Consider the following 26,502-nt stretch of genomic DNA (forward strand, 5'->3'; position numbering starts at 1 on the left):
ATCGCTTACAAGAACCAAACGAGACAGTGGCGTTGGAATTTCTGCAAAACTTGCAGGAAGACTACTCCACAGTAAGAGAAAGACGGATACTGGTCACTGACGATGTAATTGCAGAAGTTTTAGGCCTACCAGCCACCGGACCTGTATGGACGCTGAAGAAAGAAAGACTGCAGAAGATTATAGAGATTTTTCAGGATGAAGGCCAAAGCCTGACAGTGAAAGGGAAGGGAGTTCTGCCAGCTACGTTAGGAGAACCCTGGACCGAACTAGCAAAGATAGTACAGAGCTACATTACTTGCGAAGGAAGGAAGGACGTGGTAAGACCTCACCATCTTAAACTGTTAGCTGTTTTAAAAGGAAAATGTTCTGTAAATATGCCTGCACTTTTAAATTCGCTATTGCATGATGCGGCCCGAAGCCTGAAAATGGCCCAACACGTAGACGCAGTTGTTAGCCACCATGGATTGATTCGATTGATAGTGAGCCATAGTCTCACTCAATAGCAGAGCAGCTGGGAGGAGCTCATTGCAGTGATTGAGGGGGGATTGGTTGCACCACCTCCAAAACCTGAAACCTCCTCCAGCACGCCAGAACAATCAGAGAAACGCAGAGAAGTGGCAGCTGGAAAACGTGTCGCTTCGAAACGAAAGCATTCTTCAGATACACCGGAGCGACCAGAAAAATGCAGAGAAGTGATAGCAGAAAAACTTGTTGCCTGTACACCTGAACAGCCAGAAAAACCAAGGAAATCAGTTCGCCTATCTCGAATACGAGGGATGCTGGAAAAGATTCAGAACAACAGCCAACCAATTGAGATTACAGACGAACCTCCAGAACCAGAAGAAATACCTTCTGATGAAAATGCTGGACAATCTGGGGACGAGGCTGAACAAGCCGGAGAAGGAGGAAAGGAAGGAGAAATGCACTCTGAAGCTGAACACCCCAAGGCAGTCACTAAACAAGACAATCGGGAGGAGGAAGTAAGACAACCAGAAAGCAGTCCGCTGCGAGACCCTGTGGGCGAAGAAGAATTGGCCGCAATCCTGGCCAGCTTGGCGTAATATGGCCAACCCTCCAGCCCAGCAGGTCCTCCCGATGGACCGCCAGAGGAAGAGATACCCGAGAATTCACATGCAGAGAACCAAGGAGAAGAAAATCCACTCGTTCATGAGGAAGAAATAAGGGATACCAGCCGGGAACAATCTGTTCCCGAAGCACCAGAAGAAATGTTGGACATAGGGGCAGATTTAAGGGCCAGGCCCAAACCCTCTGACGAGACAAGGGAAATCAGGAAATTGAAGACTAAACACCAGAGGCTACTGAGCACTATAGCCCGACTCCGACAAAAAATTCGCATTCTGAAAGCTAGTCTGAGGATACAAAGGACCACACAGAAGAGGAAGAGGACCGCTACAGCAGAATCCCGTCGAACAAGAAGCCGAGGGACTTACACTCACACTGTTGGTCGAAATCCGATTGGAAGACCTGCAGCTGTTCCAAATGACGCTGAGGAACAAACTGCTGTTCCAATGGCCACTGAGGGACAGACTGTTGTTCCAATTGATAATGAGGGACAAACTGCTGTTCCAATTGCTACTGAAGAACAGACTGTCGTTCCATTAGCAAAGGAACCACAGCAACCTTTTGTTCATGTCAAGAAAGAAAAGGAGAATAAGGAAATCCAAACAGAGGCACCGCCCTCAGGGGTAATCCGGGTTCGGAACTCTAAGCAGCATAACAAAAAGGTTCAGGTAAAACTCCCGGCCTCTACGGCCTTATGGAAAAAGGATCCAAAAACAAGGACCTTGCATAAAATGATGAAGGAAGCTCAACAGGAAACTGAAAGATTGAAGGAACAAACAGTCCCCCGGGAGAGATATGAAGAGTTGCAGCAGCAACTTCGGAATATTAGTCAGTCCGAGAGCCAAGCCTTCGAAGGCTGGCAAAAAGAGCAGGAAAAGGTTGCAAAGGTAACTCGTTGATTAGATATTGTTGTTAGGCAGATGGACACTGTGTGTTCCTTGTATAATGACGTTCTAGCCTGTAGGGCCCCTGCTAAAAGCTATGCTTTATTTTTGCTTGAACGATATTTACGATTAAAGATAAAAGCTGTCAGGGCAGGTACCCCTATACAAATCAATACCCTTAATGATTTCATAGATTGTTGCAAGCATTATGGAAGTAAGGTCTAAAGATTATTATGTGAATTTTACTTGCATAACCTCGTGCTAGACCAAGAAACTGATTTAAATCCTGGCCCTTTCGTTGGGGACATACAATTGCAAGCCTTTGTTTCCTTCGGGGTTAATCAGCTAAAATGGCTCAGGGCTTATACCACTTTCCAGAGACAGGAAAATAGCCTAGACTTGTGGGTGAGAGCCGAGCCTAGAGACCCAGTACGGTTATGGAGAGCACATAGGAACCTTATGAGAACCCCGGGTGTTATGGAGACATTAGGACCCATGCATGAGGATTTAATCAGACAAAATTTGGAATATTTTCTGACTATTAAAGACCTTGATACCGATGCTGCAAAATTCCAATATCAGATTTCGAACCCAAACATCCAGCTCAGGGAACCATTCAGATATGAAAATTTTGAGCTGGCAGCCAGCCGTTTGAATCTTTATGGCGAGCGAATTTTGCAATCAGGGCCATACTAGTTAGGGTATCGATTTCGTAGTCCAATCATTTGGCACCCTGCACCCAGATACCAAGCCTTGTATGAAATGCCTGAAGGTCAAACAAATCCGTTTTTTGATGATTTGGTTGCTCATCACGGTTGTAGGTCTCCACACGAGATTCCCTCTCCGGCCTACTCTCTTACTGCTCTGCATATCAACTATAATGTTTTCATGAGGGCATGAAACAGGGTAAGCAGGGGGGTGTGTGGAGCTCTGGAAAGGTATGTTTTTTACCAACAATTTAGTGACTTTTCGGTAGCAATTGTAACCCTTTCGGCATAATGAATTTAAAGAGATAAAGCATTTTTAGTAGAATATGTGAGAATTAGTATGAAAAGATTAATCACTGATAATTGCTATTTTTCTATGCAGAAAAGGGTGGAAACGAAGGATTACTGTTTAAGAGGAAAAGACAAAGGAAGAGTAACTGCTGTCCCTTTGGGAGGAAACCAAATGCGAACAAGATCAAGCGGATTGAAGCAGAACGACCCGGGAAAGAAAGAAGAATTATCGATTCGGCGAAGTAGGGAAAGGAAAATCAAGGAGTAACGGCTTGGCGAATCCCTCAGGATATTTGATCCTGAGGGATCGCTGTCTTGCTTATTTTTGCTATCTAGATACCTCCGCCATTTCTCTTATAAAAAGGGGCAGCAGTGTTAAGCTCGGGGACCTTTTTTCATATATGTAAATTTAAGTCTCAGTTTGAACTTTGATCATCGAGTCTCGTTAAGACTTGTTTTGCTGTACTTTTGTTGATGCATTAATACGAAAGACTTGGTGCTTTATTTCATCTCTGCGTCTGGAGTAATCTAAGGCAGTGTATCCTTGGAAGCTAAGGGCCCGACTCCGAAGGACACTTGCTTTTGTATCATTATAATTTGGTTTCTGTGTGGATTGTCTGTATAGTTTGGTAATCTGATGTGTTTGTCATATGTTGTTCCATGCTCTGTTATGACTACTTCATTAATGGTTTCATTCAAGAGATTTATGTAAGTAACTCTGTATCGTGTAAATGAATCTCTTCAGAGTTGATTGCATGTTCACTATTTAAGCCAATTGTTTCTGTTACAGAGCTTTCATATTAGATATTGCTATTGGATTCATTTGAACTCTTATTTGTGGGAACCCGAAAGTAATATTATTCCATCTGGAAGCAGAAGTCATGTTCTTTGGAAACATCAGATTGCTATAATAAGTGTGTTGTGTATATATGATAAATGCTGTTCCATAATTCATTTGTGAATATATCCTCATAAAGTAAGGTTCATTGGAATTGCTTTTGACGATTTTTATTTGATTGCGGAATGAGAGTTCAGTTCTAACTTGCGAGATCTAGTTTACTGAGTTGTTGTTCCATTTATTGCCGTTCCATTTACTGTTGTTCCATTTCAGATTTGCTGTTCCATTTTCCGTTTGCTGTTCCATTTTACTTTCTGCTGTTCCATTTTCTTGCATTTACTGTTTTGGTGTAAGAGGAGGTCGAAAGCTGTAGTGAGTCAGCAAGTCGCTGCTTAGCTCCCAGATCTTTGGTCCATACTCTATTTTTACTTCCATCAGTTTCTATAGGGATGGGTTATCGCTTCCGCACCCTTGACTGATAAATTGCCTGTTGTGATTCCTTTCTTTTAAAAGCAAATTAGTTATAGCTTAGCATCCATTTACTCTTGTATTTTCTAGACACTGTACTACGAAGCATTACTATGACGAATACCCTCGGATTGAGCTACTCTTTGCAATAACAAAGCGTTCCCGGATTGACTTATTAATGTAGCATAACTAGAGGTGAAAGAGACCCTTGTTACATCCCTACAATAATTACTTTGAAAGTTTGATCAATTTAGGATTTTCATCAGTACCTATATTACACTCCTTTATATCATACCTTAGTGGTTCCATTTTAGGTTTCCTAGGAACATCATTTGAATTAAATAAATCTTCGAGAGGGGTTAATCCCTTTGGTAGGAAGTTATTATTGAGATTAATTACTTCAGTTTCTTCATTGATTATTTCATCAATCTCCATTAGTTCTAAGTTATCTATATCTGATTTGTAAATTTAGTTGGGCTAATTCTATCTATTTCATCATCTTCTATCTCATTTATTTCTATATTATCCTTAGTGTCAGGATCTATTTATGTATCCCTATTTCCAAAATTTCTCATGAGAAGAGAATTTTTATCGTTCTGATTTTTTATCGTGCTTACCCAGTTGTGGTTGTTCATTTGATTCTGTGCAAATCTATTTTAATATTGAATAGCTGACGTGAGCTTGCCCCTTATAGCTTTACGTTATGCAAGTTATGCAACTTATCTAGGCAAGTAGATACATTATACATGTGAGGCTTCATACCGTGAGTAAACTGACCCGCTTAATTCTTACCCAGTTGTGGCTGTTTATTTCATCCTGGATACCATCCTTTTTTATTGAATAGGCTATGTGAGCTTGCCCACTTGAACCGGATTTAGTTACAGCACTGATGTACGTGACCTCCGTTACGATGAGAAGGGTGTTAGTAATGATATGTATGACTGTTTACAGGTATGTTTCATTTCTTCCACAAATGATGTATTTGATAAGTACTTAGTGTAGAGTTGGAAAATGGTTTTTTCCCAATTAGCTGTTTAACCATTTTGTGGATGGCCCATGTACAAGTTCAAAAATTTCAGTTTGTAAGTAAAAAAAACTTGTAGTTGTTTGTCACAGACAATTTAACTCTGGTCTGGAATGAGTATGGATGGGACAAGGTATTCTGTCTTTTGTGTTAGTTTCAAGTGTTTTTTGTTATTTTTTTAATGTTTGAGATAGTATTACAAGTTTTAAACGTTTTTGTGCACAAGATCGATTCCATTTTCAGCTCTATTCTTGAATATAAGATTGGATCCACTTGAGTATTTTATCTGCCAATCATGGTTTCTTACAGGTTAATGAGTAGAACGTATTTTGATGTATTTTAAATTTGTCTTAAAATAATGCTTTGATTAGTGGTTAAAAAGAGTATGGCATCTCTGCATTGTTTGATTTTTTTGCTTATGGGGTACTGTGTTATATTTGCACTAGGTAATCATGATAGAGGAAAACTTTAGAAATTTGTCATATATTTGAAATTTGAAGTCTCAACGGATAGTCTTAGCAGAGGAAACCACAATTTAATTCATTGAGAATGCCTAGGGCAAGCATTCAAGAGACTATTTTAGATTTTATTTAATTTACAATCTGTGAAATCTATGGTCAAAGAAATAATCATGTTAATGGGAAAAGAGAAAAATTGAAAAACACTTCTTAGCCAACCCACTGATTTTTGCTACTATTAATGTCATGAATGTGAATGGACTCAAAGGCTGGTTTGATAGAGAAACTGCCATTTAGAACACGATAGAACTTATGACAGTATTTACTTGCAATTTGCCCAAGCAGTTACCAGTGATCGAATTAGTCATGGCTTTCAATCTCTCCATATTGATTCTGTGATTCATCAAGTTTTAGTTTTTGCCTTCTTGAAAATGGACTATTATGAGTATGGTTCACTATTCTATTAAATTTGAAAATTTGCATTTGAAAATGCGGTGTTTGACGTTTTAGAAATCTGGTTACTGTAGATTCTAGACGTGTGTTTCAGGGTATTATGCTATTATGTTTGTAACTTTGTAGGATATATTCATATTTTATGATGAAGGCTGACAAATGTTGCTGAATAATATATACCACGATTATGCATGGGAAATTCTCCTGCATACTGATGCAGATATTGTGCGTCTAATAACCATCTCGGGGTTCCTAATGAATGACCTTAATATAAGACACTGACAAAATGTGTCACGGTACCAAACATAGACACTTTTGAGTAGGGTATTGGGCCTAAGTCTCTTGATGGTTGCTATTATAAGATTCTTGTAATGCATTTCATTGTTGAGAGTTTCAATGGAAACATGCGGATTATATATGAAGCTTGAAGGATAAGACATTGGCAGAATGTGTCATGGTTCCAAAGAGAGACACTTTCGACTTCGGTATTGGGTCTAAGTCTCTTGATTGCTTGATATAAGATTCTTGTAATGCATGTTATTGTGGGGAGTTTCAATGGAAACACGCGGATTATAAATGAAGATTGCAGCCAAAAAGCAATGCTACCTATGATAAATTTATAATATATAACCAGGGGAAAATTAGGTGCAGAAAACTTACTTCAAAATCAATGGCTAAATTTGTTTGAAATTTTGAATGCAGAAGTTTTGTAACTAAGCACGGTTGGCTTTTTAATTATCCCTAAGGAGGGAAGAAGTCACATTTCTCATGCTTTAAAAACCTAATATAGTGAGGTCAAGGTTGATGTATCTGGTCCTGTAGAATGGGATTGTGCTGTGAATGGCTCAAATGATACTGGCCTGGGAATGACATATTATGCACCATGCTTTTTAGATATTTTGTTAAACCGCATCATAGATATGTACCTGTCCTATTATCACTCATTGATGATGAATGTAGTGGTTCACCTAAAGTCTGAACTGTTTTGTATGATCACCGTGTTTCTATGTTATTTTGTATAAATTATTTGTTATAACTATTTTCAATTTATGTACCCTTTCCTATAACTTGAAAAGGATCATTTTGTGTTGTGAAGACTCAAGATCTTGAATATAATATGTTGGTGACTTGGCAGGCATCAAATATCATTTTTGTGGATCAACCTACTGGAACCAGATTTAGTTACAGCACTGATGTACGTGACCTCCGTTACGATGAGAAGGGTGTTAGTAATGATATGTATGACTGTTTACAGGTATGTTTCATTTCTTCCACAAATGATGTATTTGATAAGTACTTAGTGTAGAGCTGGAAAATGGTTTTTTCCCAATTAGCTGTTTAACCATTTTGTGGATGGCCCATGTACAAGTTCAAAAATTTCAGTTTGTAAGTAAAAAAAACTTGTAGTTGTTTGTCACAGACAATTTAACTCTGGTCTGGAATGGGTATGGATGGGACAAGGTATTCTGTCTTTTGTGTTAGTTTCAAGTGTTTTTTGTTATTTTTTTAATGTTTGAGATAGTATTACAAGTTTTAAACGTTTTTGTGCACAAGATCGATTCCATTTTCAGCCCTATTCTTGAATATAAGATTGGATCCACTTGAGTATTTTATCTGCCAATCATGGTTTCTTACAGGTTAATGAGTAGAACGTATTTTGATGTATTTGAAATTTGTCTTAAAATAATGCTTTGATTAGTGGTTAAAAAGAGTATGGCATTTCTGCATTGTTTGATTTTTTTGCTTATGGGGTACTGTGTTATATTTGCACAAGGTAATCATGATAGAGGAAAACTTTAGAAATTTGTCATATATTTGAAATTTGAAGTCTCAACGGATAGTCTTAGCAGAGGAAACCACAATTTAATTCATTGAGAATGCCTAGGGCAAGCATTCAAGAGACTATTTTAGATTTTATTTAATTTACAATCTGTGAAATCTATGGTCAAAGAAATAATCATGTTAATGGGAAAAGAGAAAAATTGAAAAACACTTCTTAGCCAACCCACTGATTTTTGCTACTATTAATGTCATGAATGTGAATGGACTCAAAGGTTGGTTTGATAGAGAAACTGCCATTTAGAACACGATAGAACTTATGACAGTATTTACTTGCAATTTGCCCAAGCAGTTACCAGTGATCGAATTAGTCATGGCTTTCAATCTCTCCATATTGATTCTGTGACTCATCAAGTTTTAGTTTTTGCCTTCTTGAAAATGGACTATTATGAGTATGGTTCACTATTCTATTAAATTTGAAAATTTGCATTTGAAAATGCGGTGTTTGACGTTTTAGAAATCTGGTTACTGTAGATTCTAGATGTGTGTTTCAACGTATTATGCTATTATGTTTGTAACTTTGTAGGATATATTCATATTTTATGATGAAGGCTGACAAATGTTGCTGAATAATATATACCGCGATTATGCATGGGAAATTCTCCTGCATACTGATGCAGATATTGTGCGTCTAATAACAATCTCGGGGTTCCTAATGAATGACCTTAATATAAGACACTGACAAAATGTGTCACGGTACCAAACAGAGACACTTTTGAGTAGGGTATTGGGCCTAAGTCTCTTGATGCTTGCTATTATAAGATTCTTGTAATGCATTTCATTGTTGAGAGTTTCAATGGAAACATGCGGATTATATATGAAGATTGAAGGATAAGACATTGGCAGAATGTGTCATGGTTCCAAAGAGAGACACTTTCGACTTCGGTATTGGGTCTAAGTCTCTTGATTGCTTGATATAAGATTCTTGTAATGCATGTTATTGTGGGGAGTTTCAATGGAAACACGCGGATTATAAATGAAGATTGCAACCAAAAAACAATGCTACCTATGATAAATTTATAATATATAACCAGGGGAAAATTAGGTGCAGAAAACTTACTTCAAAATCAATGGCTAAATCTGTTTGAAATTTTGAATGCAGAAGTTTTGTAACTAAGCACGGTTGGCTTTTTAATTATCCCGAAGGAGGGAAGAAGTCACATTTCTCATGCTTTAAAAACCTAATATAGTGAGGTCAAGCTTGATGTATCTGGTCCTGCAGAATGGGATTGTGCTGTGAATGGCTCAAATGATACTGGCCTGGGAATGACATATTGTGCACCATGCTTTTTAGATATTTTGTTAAACCGCATCATAGATATGTACTTTTCTGAATTGTATAATATCTGGATTTTTGTCCTATTATCACTCATTGATGATGAATGTAGTGGTTCACCTAAAGTCTGAACTGTTTTGTATGATCACCGTGTTTCTATGTTATTTTGTATAAATTATTTGTTATAACTATTTTCAATTTATGTACCCTTTCCTATAACTTGAAAAGGATCATTTTGTGTTGTGAAGACTCAAGATCTTGAATATAATATGTTGGTGACTTGGCAGGCATCAAATATCATTTTTGTGGATCAACCTACTGGAACCGGATTTAGTTACAGCACTGATGTACGTGACCTCCGTTACGATGAGAAGGGTGTTAGTAATGATATGTATGACTTTTTACAGGTATGTTTCATTTCTTCCACAAATGATGTATTTGATAAGTACTTAGTGTAGAGTTGGAAAATGGTTTTTTCCCAATTAGCTGTTTAACCATTTTGTGGATGACCCATGTACAAGTTCAAAAATTTCAGTTTGTAAGTAAAAAAAACTTGTAGTTGTTTGTCAACGAATGCAGATACTTTAATGAGTTTTGTACAAACTTGTAGTTGCTTGTCAATGAATGCAGACTTCTGACTTTAATAAGTTTTACCAATATCTGCTAGGCATTTTTTGAAAAACACCCAGAGTATGCAAAGAATGACTTCTTTATCACCGGAGAGTCATATGCTGAACACTACATTCCGGCAGTTACAAGCAGGGTCCACCAAGGAAACAAAGACAATGAGGGTCTTCCAATAAATTTGAAGGTATAGCGTGTCACATTATTTTGCTTTGTTGCGGTTTATTTTTTGTGTTATCTGGCTTATCACATTTGTGCTCATCTATATGGAGGTCAAAGAGACAACTATAATTGATGGGCATGTGTATCCATTCTATTTTTACGCCGTAAGGCGTTCCCTCTGAGATCAACTTCCTTAATTGCCACCTTGTACTTCTCTGAACCATTCGATCCTATGTTAGACGATCCTATGTTAGACGATTGAAAAGTTATAGATCTTTCGATCGATAATTGCATACATGTATCACTGTTTACAGGTATGTTTCATTTCTTCCACAAATGATGTATTTGATAAGTACTTAGTGTAGAGTTGGAAAATGGTTTTTTCCCAATTAGCTGTTTAACCATTTTGTGGATGGCCCATGTACAAGTTCAAAAATTTCAGTTTGTAAGTAAAAAAAACTTGTAGTTGTTTGTCACAGACAATTTAACTCTGGTCTGGAATGAGTATGGATGGGACAAGGTATTCTGTCTTTTGTGTTAGTTTCAAGTGTTTTTTGTTATTTTTTTAATGTTTGAGATAATATTACAAGTTTTAAACGTTTTTGTGCACAAGATCGATTCCATTTTCAGCCCTATTCTTGAATATAAGATTGGATCCACTTGAGTATTTTATCTGCCAATCATGGTTTCTTACAGGTTAATGAGTAGAACGTATTTTGATGTATTTGAAATTTGTCTTAAAATAATGCTTTGATTAGTGGTTAAAAAGAGTATGGCATTTCTGCATTGTTTGATTTTTTTGCTTATGGGGTACTGTGTTATATTTGCACTAGGTAATCATGATAGAGGAAAACTTTAGAAATTTGTCATATATTTGAAATTTGAAGTCTCAACGGATAGTCTTAGCAGAGGAAACCACAATTTAATTCATTGAGAATGCCTAGGGCAAGCATTCAAGAGACTATTTTAGATTTTATTTAATTTACAATCTGTGAAATCTATGGTCAAAGAAATAATCATGTTAATGGGAAAAGAGAAAAATTGAAAAACACTTCTTAGCCAACCCACTGATTTTTGCTACTATTAATGTCATGAATGTGAATGGACTCAAAGGCTGGTTTGATAGAGAAACTGCCATTTAGAACACGATAGAACTTATGACAGTATTTACTTGCAATTTGCCCAAGCAGTTACCAGTGATCGAATTAGTCATGGCTTTCAATCTCTCCATATTGATTCTGTGATTCATCAAGTTTTAGTTTTTGCCTTCTTGAAAATGGACTATTATGAGTATGGTTCACTATTCTATTAAATTTGAAAATTTGCATTTGAAAATGCGGTGTTTGACGTTTTAGAAATCTGGTTACTGTAGATTCTAGACGTGTGTTTCAATGTATTATGCTATTATGTTTGTAACTTTGTAGGATATATTCATATTTTATGATGAAGGCTGACAAATGTTGCTGAATAATATATACCGTGATTATGCATGGGAAATTCTCCTGCATACTGATGCAGATATTGTGCGTCTAATAACCATCTCGGGGTTCCTAATGAATGACCTTAATATAAGACACTGACAAAATGTGTCACGGTACCAAACAGAGACACTTTTGAGTAGGGTATTGGGCCTAAGTCTCTTGATGGTTGCTATTATAAGATTCTTGTAATGCATTTCATTGTTGAGAGTTTCAATGGAAACATGCGGATTATATATGAAGATTGAAGGATAAGACATTGGCAGAATGTGTCATGGTTCCAAAGAGAGACACTTTCGACTTCGGTATTGGGTCTAAGTCTCTTGATTGCTTGATATAAGATTCTTGTAATGCATGTTATTGTGGGGAGTTTCAATGGAAACACGCGGATTATAAATGAAGATTGCAGCCAAAAAGCAATGCTACCTATGATAAATTTATAATATATAACCAGGGGAAAATTAGGTGCAGAAAACTTACTTCAAAATCAATGGCTAAATTTGTTTGAAATTTTGAATGCAGAAGTTTTGTAACTAAGCACGGTTGGATTTTTAATTATCCCGAAGGAGGGAAGAAGTCACATTTCTCATGCTTTAAAAACCTAATATAGTGAGGTCAAGGTTGATGTATCTGGTCCTGCAGAATGGGATTGTGCTGTGAATGGCTCAAATGATACTGGCCTGGGAATGACATATTGTGCACCATGCTTTTTAGATATTTTGTTAAACCGCATCATAGATATGTACCTGTCCTATTATCACTCATTGATGATGAATGTAGTGGTTCACCTAAAGTCTGAACTGTTTTGTATGATCACCGTGTTTCTATGTTATTTTGTATAAATTATTTGTTATAACTATTTTCAATTTATGTACCCTTTCCTATAACTTGAAAAGGATCATTTTGTGTTGTGAAGACTCAAGATCTTGAATATAATATGTTGGTGACTTGGCAGGCATCAAATATCATTTTTGTGGATCAACCTACTGGAACCGGATTTAGTTACAGCACTGATGTACGTGACCTCCGTTACGATGAGAAGGGTGTTAGTAATGATATGTATGACTGTTTACAGGTATGTTTCATTTCTTCCACAAATGATGTATTTGATAAGTACTTAGTGTAGAGCTGGAAAATGGTTTTTTCCCAATTAGCTGTTTAACCATTTTGTGGATGGCCCATGTACAAGTTCAAAAATTTCAGTTTGTAAGTAAAAAAAACTTGTAGTTGTTTGTCACAGACAATTTAACTCTGGTCTGGAATGAGTATGGATGGGACAAGGTATTCTGTCTTTTGTGTTAGTTTCAAGTGTTTTTTGTTATTTTTTTAATGTTTGAGATAGTATTACAAGTTTTAAACGTTTTTGTGCACAAGATCGATTCCATTTTCAGCCCTATTCTTGAATATAAGATTGGATCCACTTGAGTATTTTATCTGCCAATCATGGTTTCTTACAGGTTAATGAGTAGAACGTATTTTGATGTATTTGAAATTTGTCTTAAAATAATGCTTTTATTAGTGGTTAAAAAGAGTATGGCATTTCTGCATTGTTTGATTTTTTTGCTTATGGGGTACTGTGTTATATTTGCACAAGGTAATCATGATAGAGGAAAACTTTAGAAATTTGTCATATATTTGAAATTTGAAGTCTCAACGGATAGTCTTAGCAGAGGAAACCACAATTTAATTCATTGAGAATGCCTAGGGCAAGCATTCAAGAGACTATTTTAGATTTTATTTAATTTACAATCTGTGAAATCTATGGTCAAAGAAATAATCATGTTAATGGGAAAAGAGAAAAATTGAAAAACACTTCTTAGCCAACCCACTGATTTTTGCTACTATTAATGTCATGAATGTGAATGGACTCAAAGGTTGGTTTGATAGAGAAACTGCCATTTAGAACACGATAGAACTTATGACAGTATTTACTTGCAATTTGCCCAAGCAGTTACCAGTGATCGAATTAGTCATGGCTTTCAATCTCTCCATATTGATTCTGTGACTCATCAAGTTTTAGTTTTTGCCTGTTGAAAATATAATTTCAACTGCGATCGCCGATATCGCATCGGCAAAGTCGAAGTGAAGGAATTATAAAGGAGCTTTTGTGTTTGCGATGAGCGATCGCCGATATCGCATCGGCACATCGCTATCGGCAATATCATAGGGTCGGGGTCTTTAACATGAGTTTATTTGCGATGCGATCCGATCGCATATCGCAGATCGCAACATATGTGTGTGCCCCAACTTTGTGTTCCGATTAAATGGATTTTGCGATGCGATCTAATTAAAGTCAAAGGGTGAAGTATGGGCCAGCATTAAATGAATTATACGTGAAGTAAAAGTTTTTCACTTACCGCCAGTAAATGTCAGTAAAACAGTAAATGCTATTTACTGTGGGTTGGTAAGTTTTGATGAAGTTTTTAATTTTGTTTCAGCGGGAGTATGGGCACAAGTAAAGCATGATAAAAACATTTAATTTTGTTGTTCTTTTTATTTTTTACGGAAGCATGGCAAGTGGAGACGTATGTAAGTCTTTTGTTTTATTGCCATGAATATATATGTAATTTTTTTTGTGTGTATCGTAATGAAATTGAAGAGTGAGGCACAACAGTGCGATGTATTGTAACCCACGCAGCAGCGTGAAGAAAATCTGTATAATTTCCACACAGCAGTAAAAGTAATTTTTCTGTAGTTGAAGTCTGTTTTTACAGCAGTGAATGTAAAAGAGATTTCTACACACAGCAGTGTAAAATCTCAGGAGAAGACAGAGTATTTTTTTTGTTAAATGTTCTCGGTGAATCCCTCTGAGAGAGAGGAAAAAGATTGTAATAGCAGTTGCTTTTATTAATGAATAGAAATGTGTGGTGTGTGAAAACTCTGTCTGGTGCAAATAATTTTTTTTTTTTTGTTTCTGCTGTCTAAAAGATCTTGTGGAGGTGAAACAGAGCATTGCCTCTGTGGAGTTTAATTTCTTTGTTTTTGGGATTTTCCCATTAAAAATCCCCAACAGTGGTATCAGAGCAGGCTTAGGCTCTTGAAGGTGTTCAAGAAGCTGAAGGGAGAAGGTTGTTGCTGCAGCAAAACTTCTCAGGCAGACAGAAGACTCAGACATCAAAGGATTCAGGTATTTCAAAAGTTTTTTTTGTGTTGCTGAAGAAACAGTCAGTTGTTTTTAAACATACACAGTCAAGGAATGGCTAGCACAAGCACTGGTATGGGTTTGTTTAACACCCAGCTCCCATAGTTTAATGGGAAGAACTATGACTACTGGTCAATAACTATGACAGCCCTGCTTGCTTCCCAAGATTTATGGGAAATAGTTGAAGAAGGTTTTGAAGAACCAGCAGATGAAACTGAGTTCAATGCATTAACTCAGGGAGAGAAGGATCTGCTGAAGAACAATAGGAAGAAGGACTCAAAAGCCCGTGTGTTGTTGTATCTAGCAGTAGACCAGAGTATGTTTCCAAGGTTAGCAGCAGCTAAGACAGCCAATGAAGCATGGCAAACCCTTAAGACAGCCTATCAAGGCATGGAGAGAGTGAAGACAGCAAAACTACAATTGCTGAGAAAGGATTTTGAGAACTTGAACATGAAGGAGTCAGATAACATTGACTCATTCTTCACTCAAGTGATTGGTGTAATCACACAAATGAGAACTCATGGAGAAACCATTGAAGACAGAAGAATTGTGGAGAAAATATTGAGGGTCTTACCCTCAAGGTTTGATGCCATAGTCACCACCATTGAAGAGACAAAGGATCTCTCAAGCTATTCAGTTGATGAGCTACATGCATCACTGATAACACATGAGCAGAGGTTGAGTAGGAATGAAAACTCATCTCTTGAGCAAGCCTTCAAGACCCAGATGTCCTTTGGAAGAGGCAGAGGTCAAGGTAGAGGAAACCGAAGAGGAAGAGGCAGAAGCCAGAACAGAGGAGGAAGGAACAGCTCATCAAATGCACAAGGAAGAGGCAGCAATCCAAATCAGAACCAAGGCCAAGGCAGCAACCAACAAAGAGATCAACATCATGCTCAAGGACAAAGGTATGACAAATCTAATGTTCAATGCTATTATTGCAAAAAGTATGGACATTATGCTAGTGATTGTAGAAAGAAACAACATGATATGAACAGCAGACAAAATGCAAATGTTACAAGAGAAAACAACAGTCAAGAAAATGTCCTGTTAGCTTGTAACATGGCTGAAACACATAGTGAGGACATATGGTTTTTAGACTCAGGTTGCAGCAACCATATGACCGGAAACATAGCCTTCTTTTCTGCCCTAGATAAAAATGTGAAATCAGAAGTCACACTAGGAACTGATAGTAAAGTGTCTGTTATGGGAAAAGGAGAAATAAAAATACTTTCAAAGCAAGGAGAAAGGAAAACCATAGCAGATGTCTACTATGTCCCCGGAATGAGATGTAATCTCTTGAGCATTGGACAGCTTGTCCATAAGGGGTACAATGTTTTCTTTAAAAATGATGTGTGCACCATCATGGATATACCACCCAACAAAAGATGCATTGCTGAAGTGAAGATGACAAGGAACAGGATGTTCCCTCTCCGGATCAGGGCAGACATGAAGAACAAAAGGGAAATGGCAGCAGTCACCCAAGAGGCCTTCCAGAGCGTGCCAAAGGATGAGAACTGGTTATGGCACTTGAGATTTGGGCATCTCAATTTTGGAGGCCTAAACTTATTGAGCAGAAAAGGAATGGTAAAGGGATTACCATTGATAGAGAAACCGGACAGCCTATGTGAAGGCTGCATTTTGGGAAAACAACATAGAGAAAGTTTTCCATCAGGGAAGAGCATAAGGGCAAAGGCACCCTTAGAGATTATCCACTCAGATTTGTGTGGACCAATGCAAGCACCATCATTAGCTGGCAGCCTATATTTCCTAACATTCATTGATGACTGTACAAGAAAGACTTGGATATATTTCCTTAAAAACAAAAGTGAAGTGTTTGAGAAATTCCAAAACTTCAAGGCACTTGTTGAAAACCAAAGCGGGCTGCACATTAAAGTTTTGAGAACTGATAGAGGAGGTGAGTACATCTCCAAGGAATTCCTAAGATTCTGTAGAGAAAATGGAATTCATAAACAGTTTACAACTCGGTACACCCCACAGCAAAATGGAGTTGCTGAAAGGAAGAACAGGACCATCATGGATATGGCGAGGAGCATGTTGAAGGCAAAGCATTTGCCAAATGAGTATTGGGCTGAAGCTGTACATAGTGCAGTTTATATACTGAACAGGTGTCCTACAAAAGCAGTCATGAACAAAGTGCCAGAAGAGGCATGGAGTGGGAGAAAGCAAGGAGTCACCCACATGAGAGTTTTTGGGTGTGTGGCCTATGCACACATACCAGATCAACTAAGAAGGAAGTTGGACAGCAAAGGGGAGAAATGCATCTTCATTGGATACAGTGATGAATCCAAAGCCTACAGGCTGTACATCCCATCTACCAAGAAGTTCTTTGTAAGCAGGGATGTTCAATTCATTGAGGAGGAAGCTTGGGATGGAAGCATAGAGAAAACAGTGAATGTCAAGAACTGTTTGTCTCATGATGAAGATGAAGAGGAGGTGGCTGAAATGAATCCCCAAACAGCAGCGCCAACACAAGGACAACAAGGTACACCATTGAGGATAAATGAGAGTGCTTCTCCAAGCACACCACAAGGAGGAAATTCAAGTGCATCTTCAAGCACTTGCACACCAAGTGAACGAGGTAAGAAGTTTAGAAATCTAAGTGACATTTATGATGAAGGAATGAATTCATTATTTGCCTTGTATTGTCATGTTGATGATCCTATTCATTTCGAAGATGCAATTAGAGATAGGAAATGGATAGAAGCTATGGATGAGGAGATGAATGCCATAGAGAGAAACAAAACATGGGATTTGGTTGAGCTACCAAAAGGCAAAGAAGTCATTGGTGTGAAATGGGTCTACAAGACCAAAAGCAATGCTGAAGGCAAGATTGAAAGGCATAAAGCAAGGCTGGTTGTTAAAGGCTACAAGCAGCAGTATGGAAGAGATTATGAGGAGACTTTCGCCTCGGTTGCAAGAATGGAAACCGTGAGAGCAGTGCTGTCCATAGCAGCACAAAACAAATGGAAAGTCTACCAAATGGATGTGAAATCAGCATTCCTAAATGGAGTGTTAATGGAAGAGGTCTATGTGGAACAGCCTCTCGGCTATGAGAAGAAAGGTGAAGAGCACAAAGTGTGCAAATTGAAGAAAGCTCTTTATGGGCTGAAGCAAGCGCCAAGAGCATGGTACAGCAGGATAGATTCATATCTATTAGATAATGAATTTGACAAATGTGAAGGAGAACCCACAGTCTACATCAAGGAAAAGGATGGTAAAATTTTAATTGTTGTCTTGTATGTTGATGATGTGATTTTCACAGGTAATGATGTTCAGCTCATTAAGAATTTTAAATCAGTCATGAAGGATGAATTTGAAATGACTGATATGGGTTTCTTGAGATACTTCTTAGGCATAGAAGTAGAGCAAAATGAAAAAGAAATTTTTATATCTCAAGCAAGATATGTAAATCAAATTTTGAGCAGATTTAAGATGGAAGAATGCAAGGCAGCAATCACTCCCACAGTGATGGGATTAAAGCTCAGCAGAGAGGACAACAGCAAGGATTTTGATCCTAGCTTGTATAAAAGTATTGTTGGCAGCCTTATGTATTTAACAGCAACTAGGCCTGATTTAATGTATGCTGTTAGTTTAATTTCCAGGTTCATGGAGAGGCCAAAGGAGGCACATTGGCAGGCAGCAAAGAGAATTTTGAGGTATGTCAAAGGTACCAAAATGTTTGGAATTCTATATCATGCCTCAGAACATTCAGATTTAATTGGTTACACTGATAGCGATTGGGCTGGAAGTGTAGATGATCGGAAGAGCACTTCCGGTTATGTTTTTAATATGGGTTCAGGAGCCATTTCATGGGCTTCTAAGAAGCAGTCCATTGTAGCATTGTCTACAGCAGAGGCTGAATATGTGGCAGCTACAGCAGCAGCATGTCAAGCAGTGTGGATGAGAAGAATGTTGAGAAGCTTAGGCCAAGAGCAGGCAAAAGCGACAGTCATCTTTTGTGACAATAACTCAGCTATTGCATTGTCAAAGAATTCAGTGTTTCACAAGAGAATGAAGCACATTGATACAAGGTTTCATTATATCAGAGAATTGGTAAGCAATGGAGAAATCAGTTTGCAACATTGCAGCACTCAGGAACAGGTCGCAGACATCTTGACAAAGCCATTGGATCAGAAGAGCTTTGAATTTTTGAGGAAGTGTTTGGGTATGATTGAATGCCCGACAGTTGAAATTAAAGGGGAGTGTTGAAAATATAATTTCAACTGCGATCGCCGATATCGCATCGGCAAAGTCGAAGTGAAGGAATTATAAAGGAGCTTTTGTGTTTGCGATGAGCGATCGCCGATATCGCATCGGCACATCGCTATCGGCAATATCATAGGGTCGGGGTCTTTAACATGAGTTTATTTGCGATGCGATCCGATCGCATATCGCAGATCGCAACATATGTGTGTGCCCCAACTTTGTGTTCCGATTAAATGGATTTTGCGATGCGATCTAATTAAAGTCAAAGGGTGAAGTATGGGCCAGCATTAAATGAATTATACGTGAAGTAAAAGTTTTTCACTTACCGCCAGTAAATGTCAGTAAAACAGTAAATGCTATTTACTGTGGGTTGGTAAGTTTTGATGAAGTTTTTAATTTTGTTTCAGCGGGAGTATGGGCACAAGTAAAGCCTGATAAAAACATTTAATTTTGTTGTTCTTTTTATTTTTTACGGAAGCATGGCAAGTGGAGACGTATGTAAGTCTTTTGTTTTATTGCCATGAATATATATGTAATTTTTTTTGTGTGTATCGTAATGAAATTGAAGAGTGAGGCACAGCAGTGCGATGTATTTGTAACCCACGTAGCAGCGTGAAGAAAATCTGTATAATTTCCACACAGCAGTAAAAGTAATTTTTCTGTAGTTGAAGTCTGTTTTTACAGCAGTGAATGTAAAAGAGATTTCTACACACAGCAGTGTAAAATCTCAGGAGAAGACAGAGTATTTTTTTTGTTAAATGTTCTCGGTGAATCCCTCTGAGAGAGAGGAAAAAGATTGTAATAGCAGTTGCTTTTATTAATGAATAGAAATGTGTGGTGTGTGAAAACTCTGTCTGGTGCAAATAATTTTTTTTTTTTGTTTTGTTTCTGCTGTCTAAAAGATCTTGTGGAGGTGAAACAGAGCATTGCCTCTGTGGAGTTTAATTTCTTTGTTTTTTGGGATTTTCCCATTAAAAATCCCCAACATTGCCTTCTTGAAAATGGACTATTATGAGTATGGTTCACTATTCTATTAAATTTGAAAATTTGCATTTGAAAATGCGGTGTTTGACGTTTTAGAAATCTGGTTACTGTAGATTCTAGACGTGTGTTTCAACGTATTATGCTATTATGTTTGTAACTTTGTAGGATATATTCATATTTTATGATGAAGGCTGACAAATGTTGCTGAATAATATATACCGCGATTATGCATGGGAAATTCTCCTGCATACTGATGCAGATATTGTGCGTCTAATAACAATCTCGGGGTTCCTAATGAATGACCTTAATATAAGACACTGACAAAATGTGTCACGGTACCAAACAGAGACACTTTTGAGTAGGGTATTGGGCCTAAGTCTCTTGATGCTTGCTATTATAAGATTCTTGTAATGCATTTCATTGTTGAGAGTTTCAATGGAAACATGCGGATTATATATGAAGATTGAAGGATAAGACATTGGCAGAATGTGTCATGGTTCCAAAGAGAGACAGTTTCGACTTCGGTACTGGGTCTAAGTCTCTTGATTGCTTGATATAAGATTCTTGTAATGCATGTTATTGTGGGGAGTTTCAATGGAAACACGCGGATTATAAATGAAGATTGCAACCAAAAAACAATGCTACCTATGATAAATTTATAATATATAACCAGGGGAAAATTAGGTGCAGAAAACTTACTTCAAAATCAATGGCTAAATTTGTTTGAAATTTTGAATGCAGAAGTTTTGTAACTAAGCACGGTTGGCTTTTTAATTATCCCGAAGGAGGGAAGAAGTCACATTTCTCATGCTTTAAAAACCTAATATAGTGAGGTCAAGCTTGATGTATCTGGTCCTGCAGAATGGGATTGTGCTGTGAATGGCTCAAATGATACTGGCCTGGGAATGACATATTGTGCACCATGCTTTTTAGATATTTTGTTAAACCGCATCATAGATATGTACTTTTCTGAATTGTATAATATCTGGATTTCTGTCCTATTATCACTCATTGATGATGAATGTAGTGGTTCACCTAAAGTCTGAACTGTTTTGTATGATCACCGTGTTTCTATGTTATTTTGTATAAATTATTTGTTATAACTATTTTCAATTTATGTACCCTTTCCTATAACTTGAAAAGGATCATTTTGTGTTGTGAAGACTCAAGATCTTGAATATAATATGTTGGTGACTTGGCAGGCATCAAATATCATTTTTGTGGATCAACCTACTGGAACCGGATTTAGTTACAACACTGATGTACGTGACCTCCGTTACGATGAGAAGGGTGTTAGTAATGATATGTATGACTTTTTACAGGTATGTTTCATTTCTTCCACAAATGATGTATTTGATAAGTACTTAGTGTAGAGTTGGAAAATGGTTTTTTCCCAATTAGCTGTTTAACCATTTTGTGGATGGCCCATGTACAAGTTCAAAAATTTCAGTTTGTAAGTAAAAAAAACTTGTAGTTGTTTGTCAACGAATGCAGATACTTTAATGAGTTTTGTACAAACTTGTAGTTGCTTGTCAACGAATGCAGACTTCTGACTTTAATAAGTTTTACCAATATCTGCTAGGCATTTTTTGAAAAACACCCAGAGTATGCAAAGAATGACTTCTTTATCACCGGAGAGTCATATGCTGAACACTACATTCCGGCAGTTACAAGCAGGGTCCACCAAGGAAACAAAGACAATGAGGGTCTTCCAATAAATTTGAAGGTATAGCGTGTCACATTATTTTGCTTTGTTGCGGTTTATTTTTTGTGTTATCTGGCTTATCACATTTGTGCTCGTCTATATGGAGGTCAAAGAGACAACTATAATTGATGGGCATGTGTATCCATTCTATTTTTACGCCGTAAGGCATTCCCTCTGAGATCAACTTCCTTAATTGCCACCTTGTACTTCTCTGAACCATTCGATCCTATGTTAGACGATCCTATGTTAGACGATTGGAAAGTTATAGATCGTTCGATCGATAATTGCATACATGTATCACTGTTTACAGGTATGTTTCATTTCTTCCACAAATGATGTATTTGATAAGTACTTAGTGTAGAGTTGGAAAATGGTTTTTTCCCAATTAGCTGTTTAACCATTTTGTGGATGGCCCATGTACAAGTTCAAAAATTTCAGTTTGTAAGTAAAAAAAACTTGTAGTTGTTTGTCACAGACAATTTAACTCTGGTCTGGAATGAGTATGGATGGGACAAGGTATTCTGTCTTTTGTGTTAGTTTCAAGTGTTTTTTGTTATTTTTTTAATGTTTGAGATAGTATTACAAGTTTTAAACGTTTTTGTGCACAAGATCGATTCCATTTTCAGCCCTATTCTTGAATATAAGATTGGATCCACTTGAGTATTTTATCTGCCAATCATGGTTTCTTACAGGTTAATGAGTAGAACGTATTTTGATGTATTTGAAATTTGTCTTAAAATAATGCTTTGATTAGTGGTTAAAAAGAGTATGGCATTTCTGCATTGTTTGATTTTTTTGCTTATGGGGTACTGTGTTATATTTGCACTAGGTAATCATGATAGAGGAAAACTTTAGAAATTTGTCATATATTTGAAATTTGAAGTCTCAACGGATAGTCTTAGCAGAGGAAACCACAATTTAATTCATTGAGAATGCCTAGGGCAAGCATTCAAGAGACTATTTTAGATTTTATTTAATTTACAATCTGTGAAATCTATGGTCAAAGAAATAATCATGTTAATGGGAAAAGAGAAAAATTGAAAAACACTTCTTAGCCAACCCACTGATTTTTGCTACTATTAATGTCATGAATGTGAATGGACTCAAAGGCTGGTTTGATAGAGAAACTGCCATTTAGAACACGATAGAACTTATGACAGTATTTACTTGCAATTTGCCCAAGCAGTTACCAGTGATCGAATTAGTCATGGCTTTCAATCTCTCCATATTGATTCTGTGATTCATCAAGTTTTAGTTTTTGCCTTCTTGAAAATGGACTATTATGAGTATGGTTCACTATTCTATTTAATTTGAAAATTTGCATTTGAAAATGCGGTGTTTGACGTTTTAGAAATCTGGTTACTGTAGATTCTAGACGTGTGTTTCAATGTATTATGCTATTATGTTTGTAACTTTGTAGGATATATTCATATTTTATGATGAAGGCTGACAAATGTTGCTGAATAATATATACCGCGATTATGCATGGGAAATTCTCCTGCATACTGATGCAGATATTGTGCGTCTAATAACCATCTCGGGGTTCCTAATGAATGACCTTAATATAAGACACTGACAAAATGTGTCACGGTACCAAACAGAGACACTTTTGAGTAGGGTATTGGGCCTAAGTCTCTTGATGGTTGCTATTATAAGATTCTTGTAATGCATTTCATTGTTGAGAGTTTCAATGGAAACATGCGGATTATATATGAAGATTGAAGGATAAGACATTGGCAAAATGTGTCATGGTTCCAAAGAGAGACACTTTCGACTTCGGTATTGGGTCTAAGTCTCTTGATTGCTTGATATAAGATTCTTGTAATGCATGTTATTGTGGGGAGTTTCAATGGAAACACGCGGATTATAAATGAAGATTGCAGCCAAAAAGCAATGCTACCTATGATAAATTTATAATATATAACCAGGGGAAAATTAGGTGCAGAAAACTTACTTCAAAATCAATGGCTAAATTTGTTTGAAATTTTGAATGCAGAAGTTTTGTAACTAAGCACGGTTGGATTTTTAATTATCCCGAAGGAGGGAAGAAGTCACATTTCTCATGCTTTAAAAACCTAATATAGTGAGGTCAAGGTTGATGTATCTGGTCCTGCAGAATGGGATTGTGCTGTGAATGGCTCAAATGATACTGGCCTGGGAATGACATATTGTGCACCATGCTTTTTAGATATTTTGTTAAACCGCATCATAGATATGTACCTGTCCTATTATCACTCATTGATGATGAATGTAGTGGTTCACCTAAAGTCTGAACTGTTTTGTATGATCACCGTGTTTCTATGTTATTTTGTATAAATTATTTGTTATAACTATTTTCAATTTATGTACCCTTTCCTATAACTTGAAAAGGATCATTTTGTGTTGTGAAGACTCAAGATCTTGAATATAATATGTTGGTGACTTGGCAGGCATCAAATATCATTTTTGTGGATCAACCTACTGGAACCGGATTTAGTTACAGCACTGATGTACGTGACCTCCGTTACGATGAGAAGGGTGTTAGTAATGATATGTATGACTTTTTACAGGTATGTTTCATTTCTTCCACAAATGATGTATTTGATAAGTACTTAGTGTAGAGTTGGAAAATGGTTTTTTCCAAATTAGTTGTTTAGCCATTTTGTGGATGGCCCATGTACAAGTTCAAAAATTTCAGTTTGTAAGTAAAAAAAACTTGTAGTTATTTGTCAACGAATGCAGATACTTTAATGTGTTTTGTACAAACTTGTAGTTGCTTGTCAACGAATGCAGACTTCTGACTTTAATAAGTTTTACCGATATCTGCTAGGCATTTTTTGAAAAACACCCCGAGTATGCAAAGAATGACTTCTTTATCACTGGAGAGTCATATGCTGAACACTACATTCCGGCAGTTACAAGCAGGGTCCACCAAGGAAACAAAGACAATGAGGGTCTTCCAATAAATTTGAAGGTATAGCGTGTCACATTATTTTGCTTTGTTGCGATTTATTTTTTGTGTTATCTGGCTTATCACATTTGTGCTCGTCTATATGGAGGTCAAAGAGACAACTATAATTGATGGGCATGTGTATCCATTCTATTTTTACGCCGTAAGGCGTTCCCTCTGAGATCAACTTCCTTAATTGCCACCTTGTACTTCTCTGAACCATTCGATCCTATGTTAGACGATTGAAAAGTTATAGATCGTTCGATCGATAATTGCATACCGTTCGATAAATAATTAGGATAAAAAAAACGTTACAGATTCTTGTAATCGGTGAACAAAACGTTACAAATTACAGAGAATGCAGTTTAAAGTTAGCAGCGATGGGGGTTTCAAGACAATAGCAGCCATCTTTCAGTGCACTTCAGTCCGGTGCATACACACAGAGGAAGAATTCACCGAGGAATTGCTGCTGAAACCCCTGCCAGACCGCAAAGTTTTGGCCCACTTCCACTTCACTAACAGCTTGCCTCTCACGAAGATCCATGGCCGCCACCACAAGCTTTTTCCCAAAGCCATTTACCAGCTGGTAAGTACACGATGCCATTTCTGGGTGCCAAGTTTGAAAGATTTGTAAATGAAACACTTCAGAAAAATTGAAATCATTTGAGAGCATGGTATTGTTCGAGCTAAATTATTGTCCATGCAGTGATGCGATACAACAGAGAAAAAAATTGATGAAACCCAGGCCGCTCCCAGGATCCAACTACCAGGATCGTTCTATGGCCATGCATATAAAGCTTGATTCATGGCTTGTAATCTCATGATTACACAACAAACCGAGCTTGTTTGTCATACCAGCTATAAAACCCATAATTGTTAACTCGCAGCGCCATGGAACCCATACTTTATAACCTACGGCATTCTTCTCCAATTCTTAACAGAAACATACAATATGTCATGCGCATACCCACTTACTACATCCATAAGAATTCTTTGGTATCGCGCCGGTTAAGATCTGGCTTATAAACAAAAGCTCAAGGTATATTTATATTGCCTTTACGTTAAACAAAATATGGGCATCGGAACACATGTATTGCTTACCATCTATAATGCGTATATACACTTCTGTTCCCGCACACAATTTCGGTCAACGCATATAGGTAATTCGCCCGCAGTTCAGGTAGCTCAACCCACGGCTCTCTGCATACACTTTTCCCACGGGTTATATGTTCGCCAAGTTCTCCACTTATGCCATCCTTCCATCCTTACGCCACGCGCTGTATGTTATCACACCAATTACCACACACTGGCTCGACGATGATTCAACTATGGACTCGAATGTCGTTGTTAACGCAAAGGATAACAATTCACATAGATATATTACCAACACGGAACTTATTCCGATTAATAAATATATTCACGCCAAGGCTATGATTCAACGTTGATGGCTGTAGATATATACGCCCTCCATACAGTGCGCCAGTGAATATACCGCTCAGAGCGCAGGCACAACACACGTCCTCAGCAATTAACCGTGCATACACAGCATTAGAATTTGCTGTCCGCGGCTACTTAATGAAACTACAAGCGCCACCGCAAAATAAGAATCAAAGCACCAGTTACGCCATCAACCATTAGTCTCTTTTCCGTTAAGGGCGCAGATCTTCACGGAATAATAACTGTGTACATTCACCTAATTTAACTGTTGAGACCCGTCAGCATCTATTCGTTCAAGCAATCGATCAACATATGAGCATATAAACCACAGTTGCGCATTAAAATTAGGATCCATCAGCACACATTGATTTCAACATTGTATAAACACAAATTTCACAATCATGTCCATGCAAATCATACTTATATTGACATAAAACAAATATTCACAAGCGCTGTACATTCATGGCCAGATATGCAAATCCATGGCCCTTTT

At 37.3% G+C, this 26,502-nt stretch overlaps 1 protein-coding gene across 3 annotated transcripts; it reads left to right on the top strand.

Annotated features, from left to right (window-relative positions):
* Positions 1-4,858: 4,858 nt before the first annotated feature.
* Positions 4,859-25,803, top strand: LOC149200512 (uncharacterized). 3 transcript variants are annotated; one of them, XM_089402750.1, is made up of 9 exons: positions 4,863-5,222; positions 7,342-7,461; positions 9,609-9,728; positions 9,989-10,132; positions 12,541-12,660; positions 21,141-21,260; positions 21,521-21,664; positions 24,073-24,192; positions 24,453-25,798. In XM_089402750.1, exons 1-9 carry the CDS (start codon positions 5,205-5,207, stop codon positions 24,600-24,602), a joined length of 1,056 nt encoding a protein of 351 aa, XP_089258876.1. In that variant the 5' UTR covers positions 4,863-5,204; the 3' UTR covers positions 24,603-25,798. The 3 variants fall into 3 exon arrangements, with proteins under 3 accessions (XP_089258878.1, XP_089258876.1, XP_089258877.1); XM_089402752.1 differs by lacking the exon at positions 21,521-21,664 and having other exon boundaries at positions 4,859-5,222; positions 24,453-25,803; XM_089402751.1 differs by lacking the exon at positions 9,989-10,132 and having other exon boundaries at positions 24,453-25,799.
* Positions 25,804-26,502: the final 699 nt, after the last annotated feature.

This window comes from Pinus tabuliformis, chromosome 2_1, assembly GCF_031772625.1.
Source record: "Pinus tabuliformis cultivar Carrire ecotype Pingquan chromosome 2_1, CPIR1, whole genome shotgun sequence".
Classification (NCBI taxonomy): Eukaryota; Viridiplantae; Streptophyta; class Pinopsida; order Pinales; family Pinaceae; genus Pinus; species Pinus tabuliformis.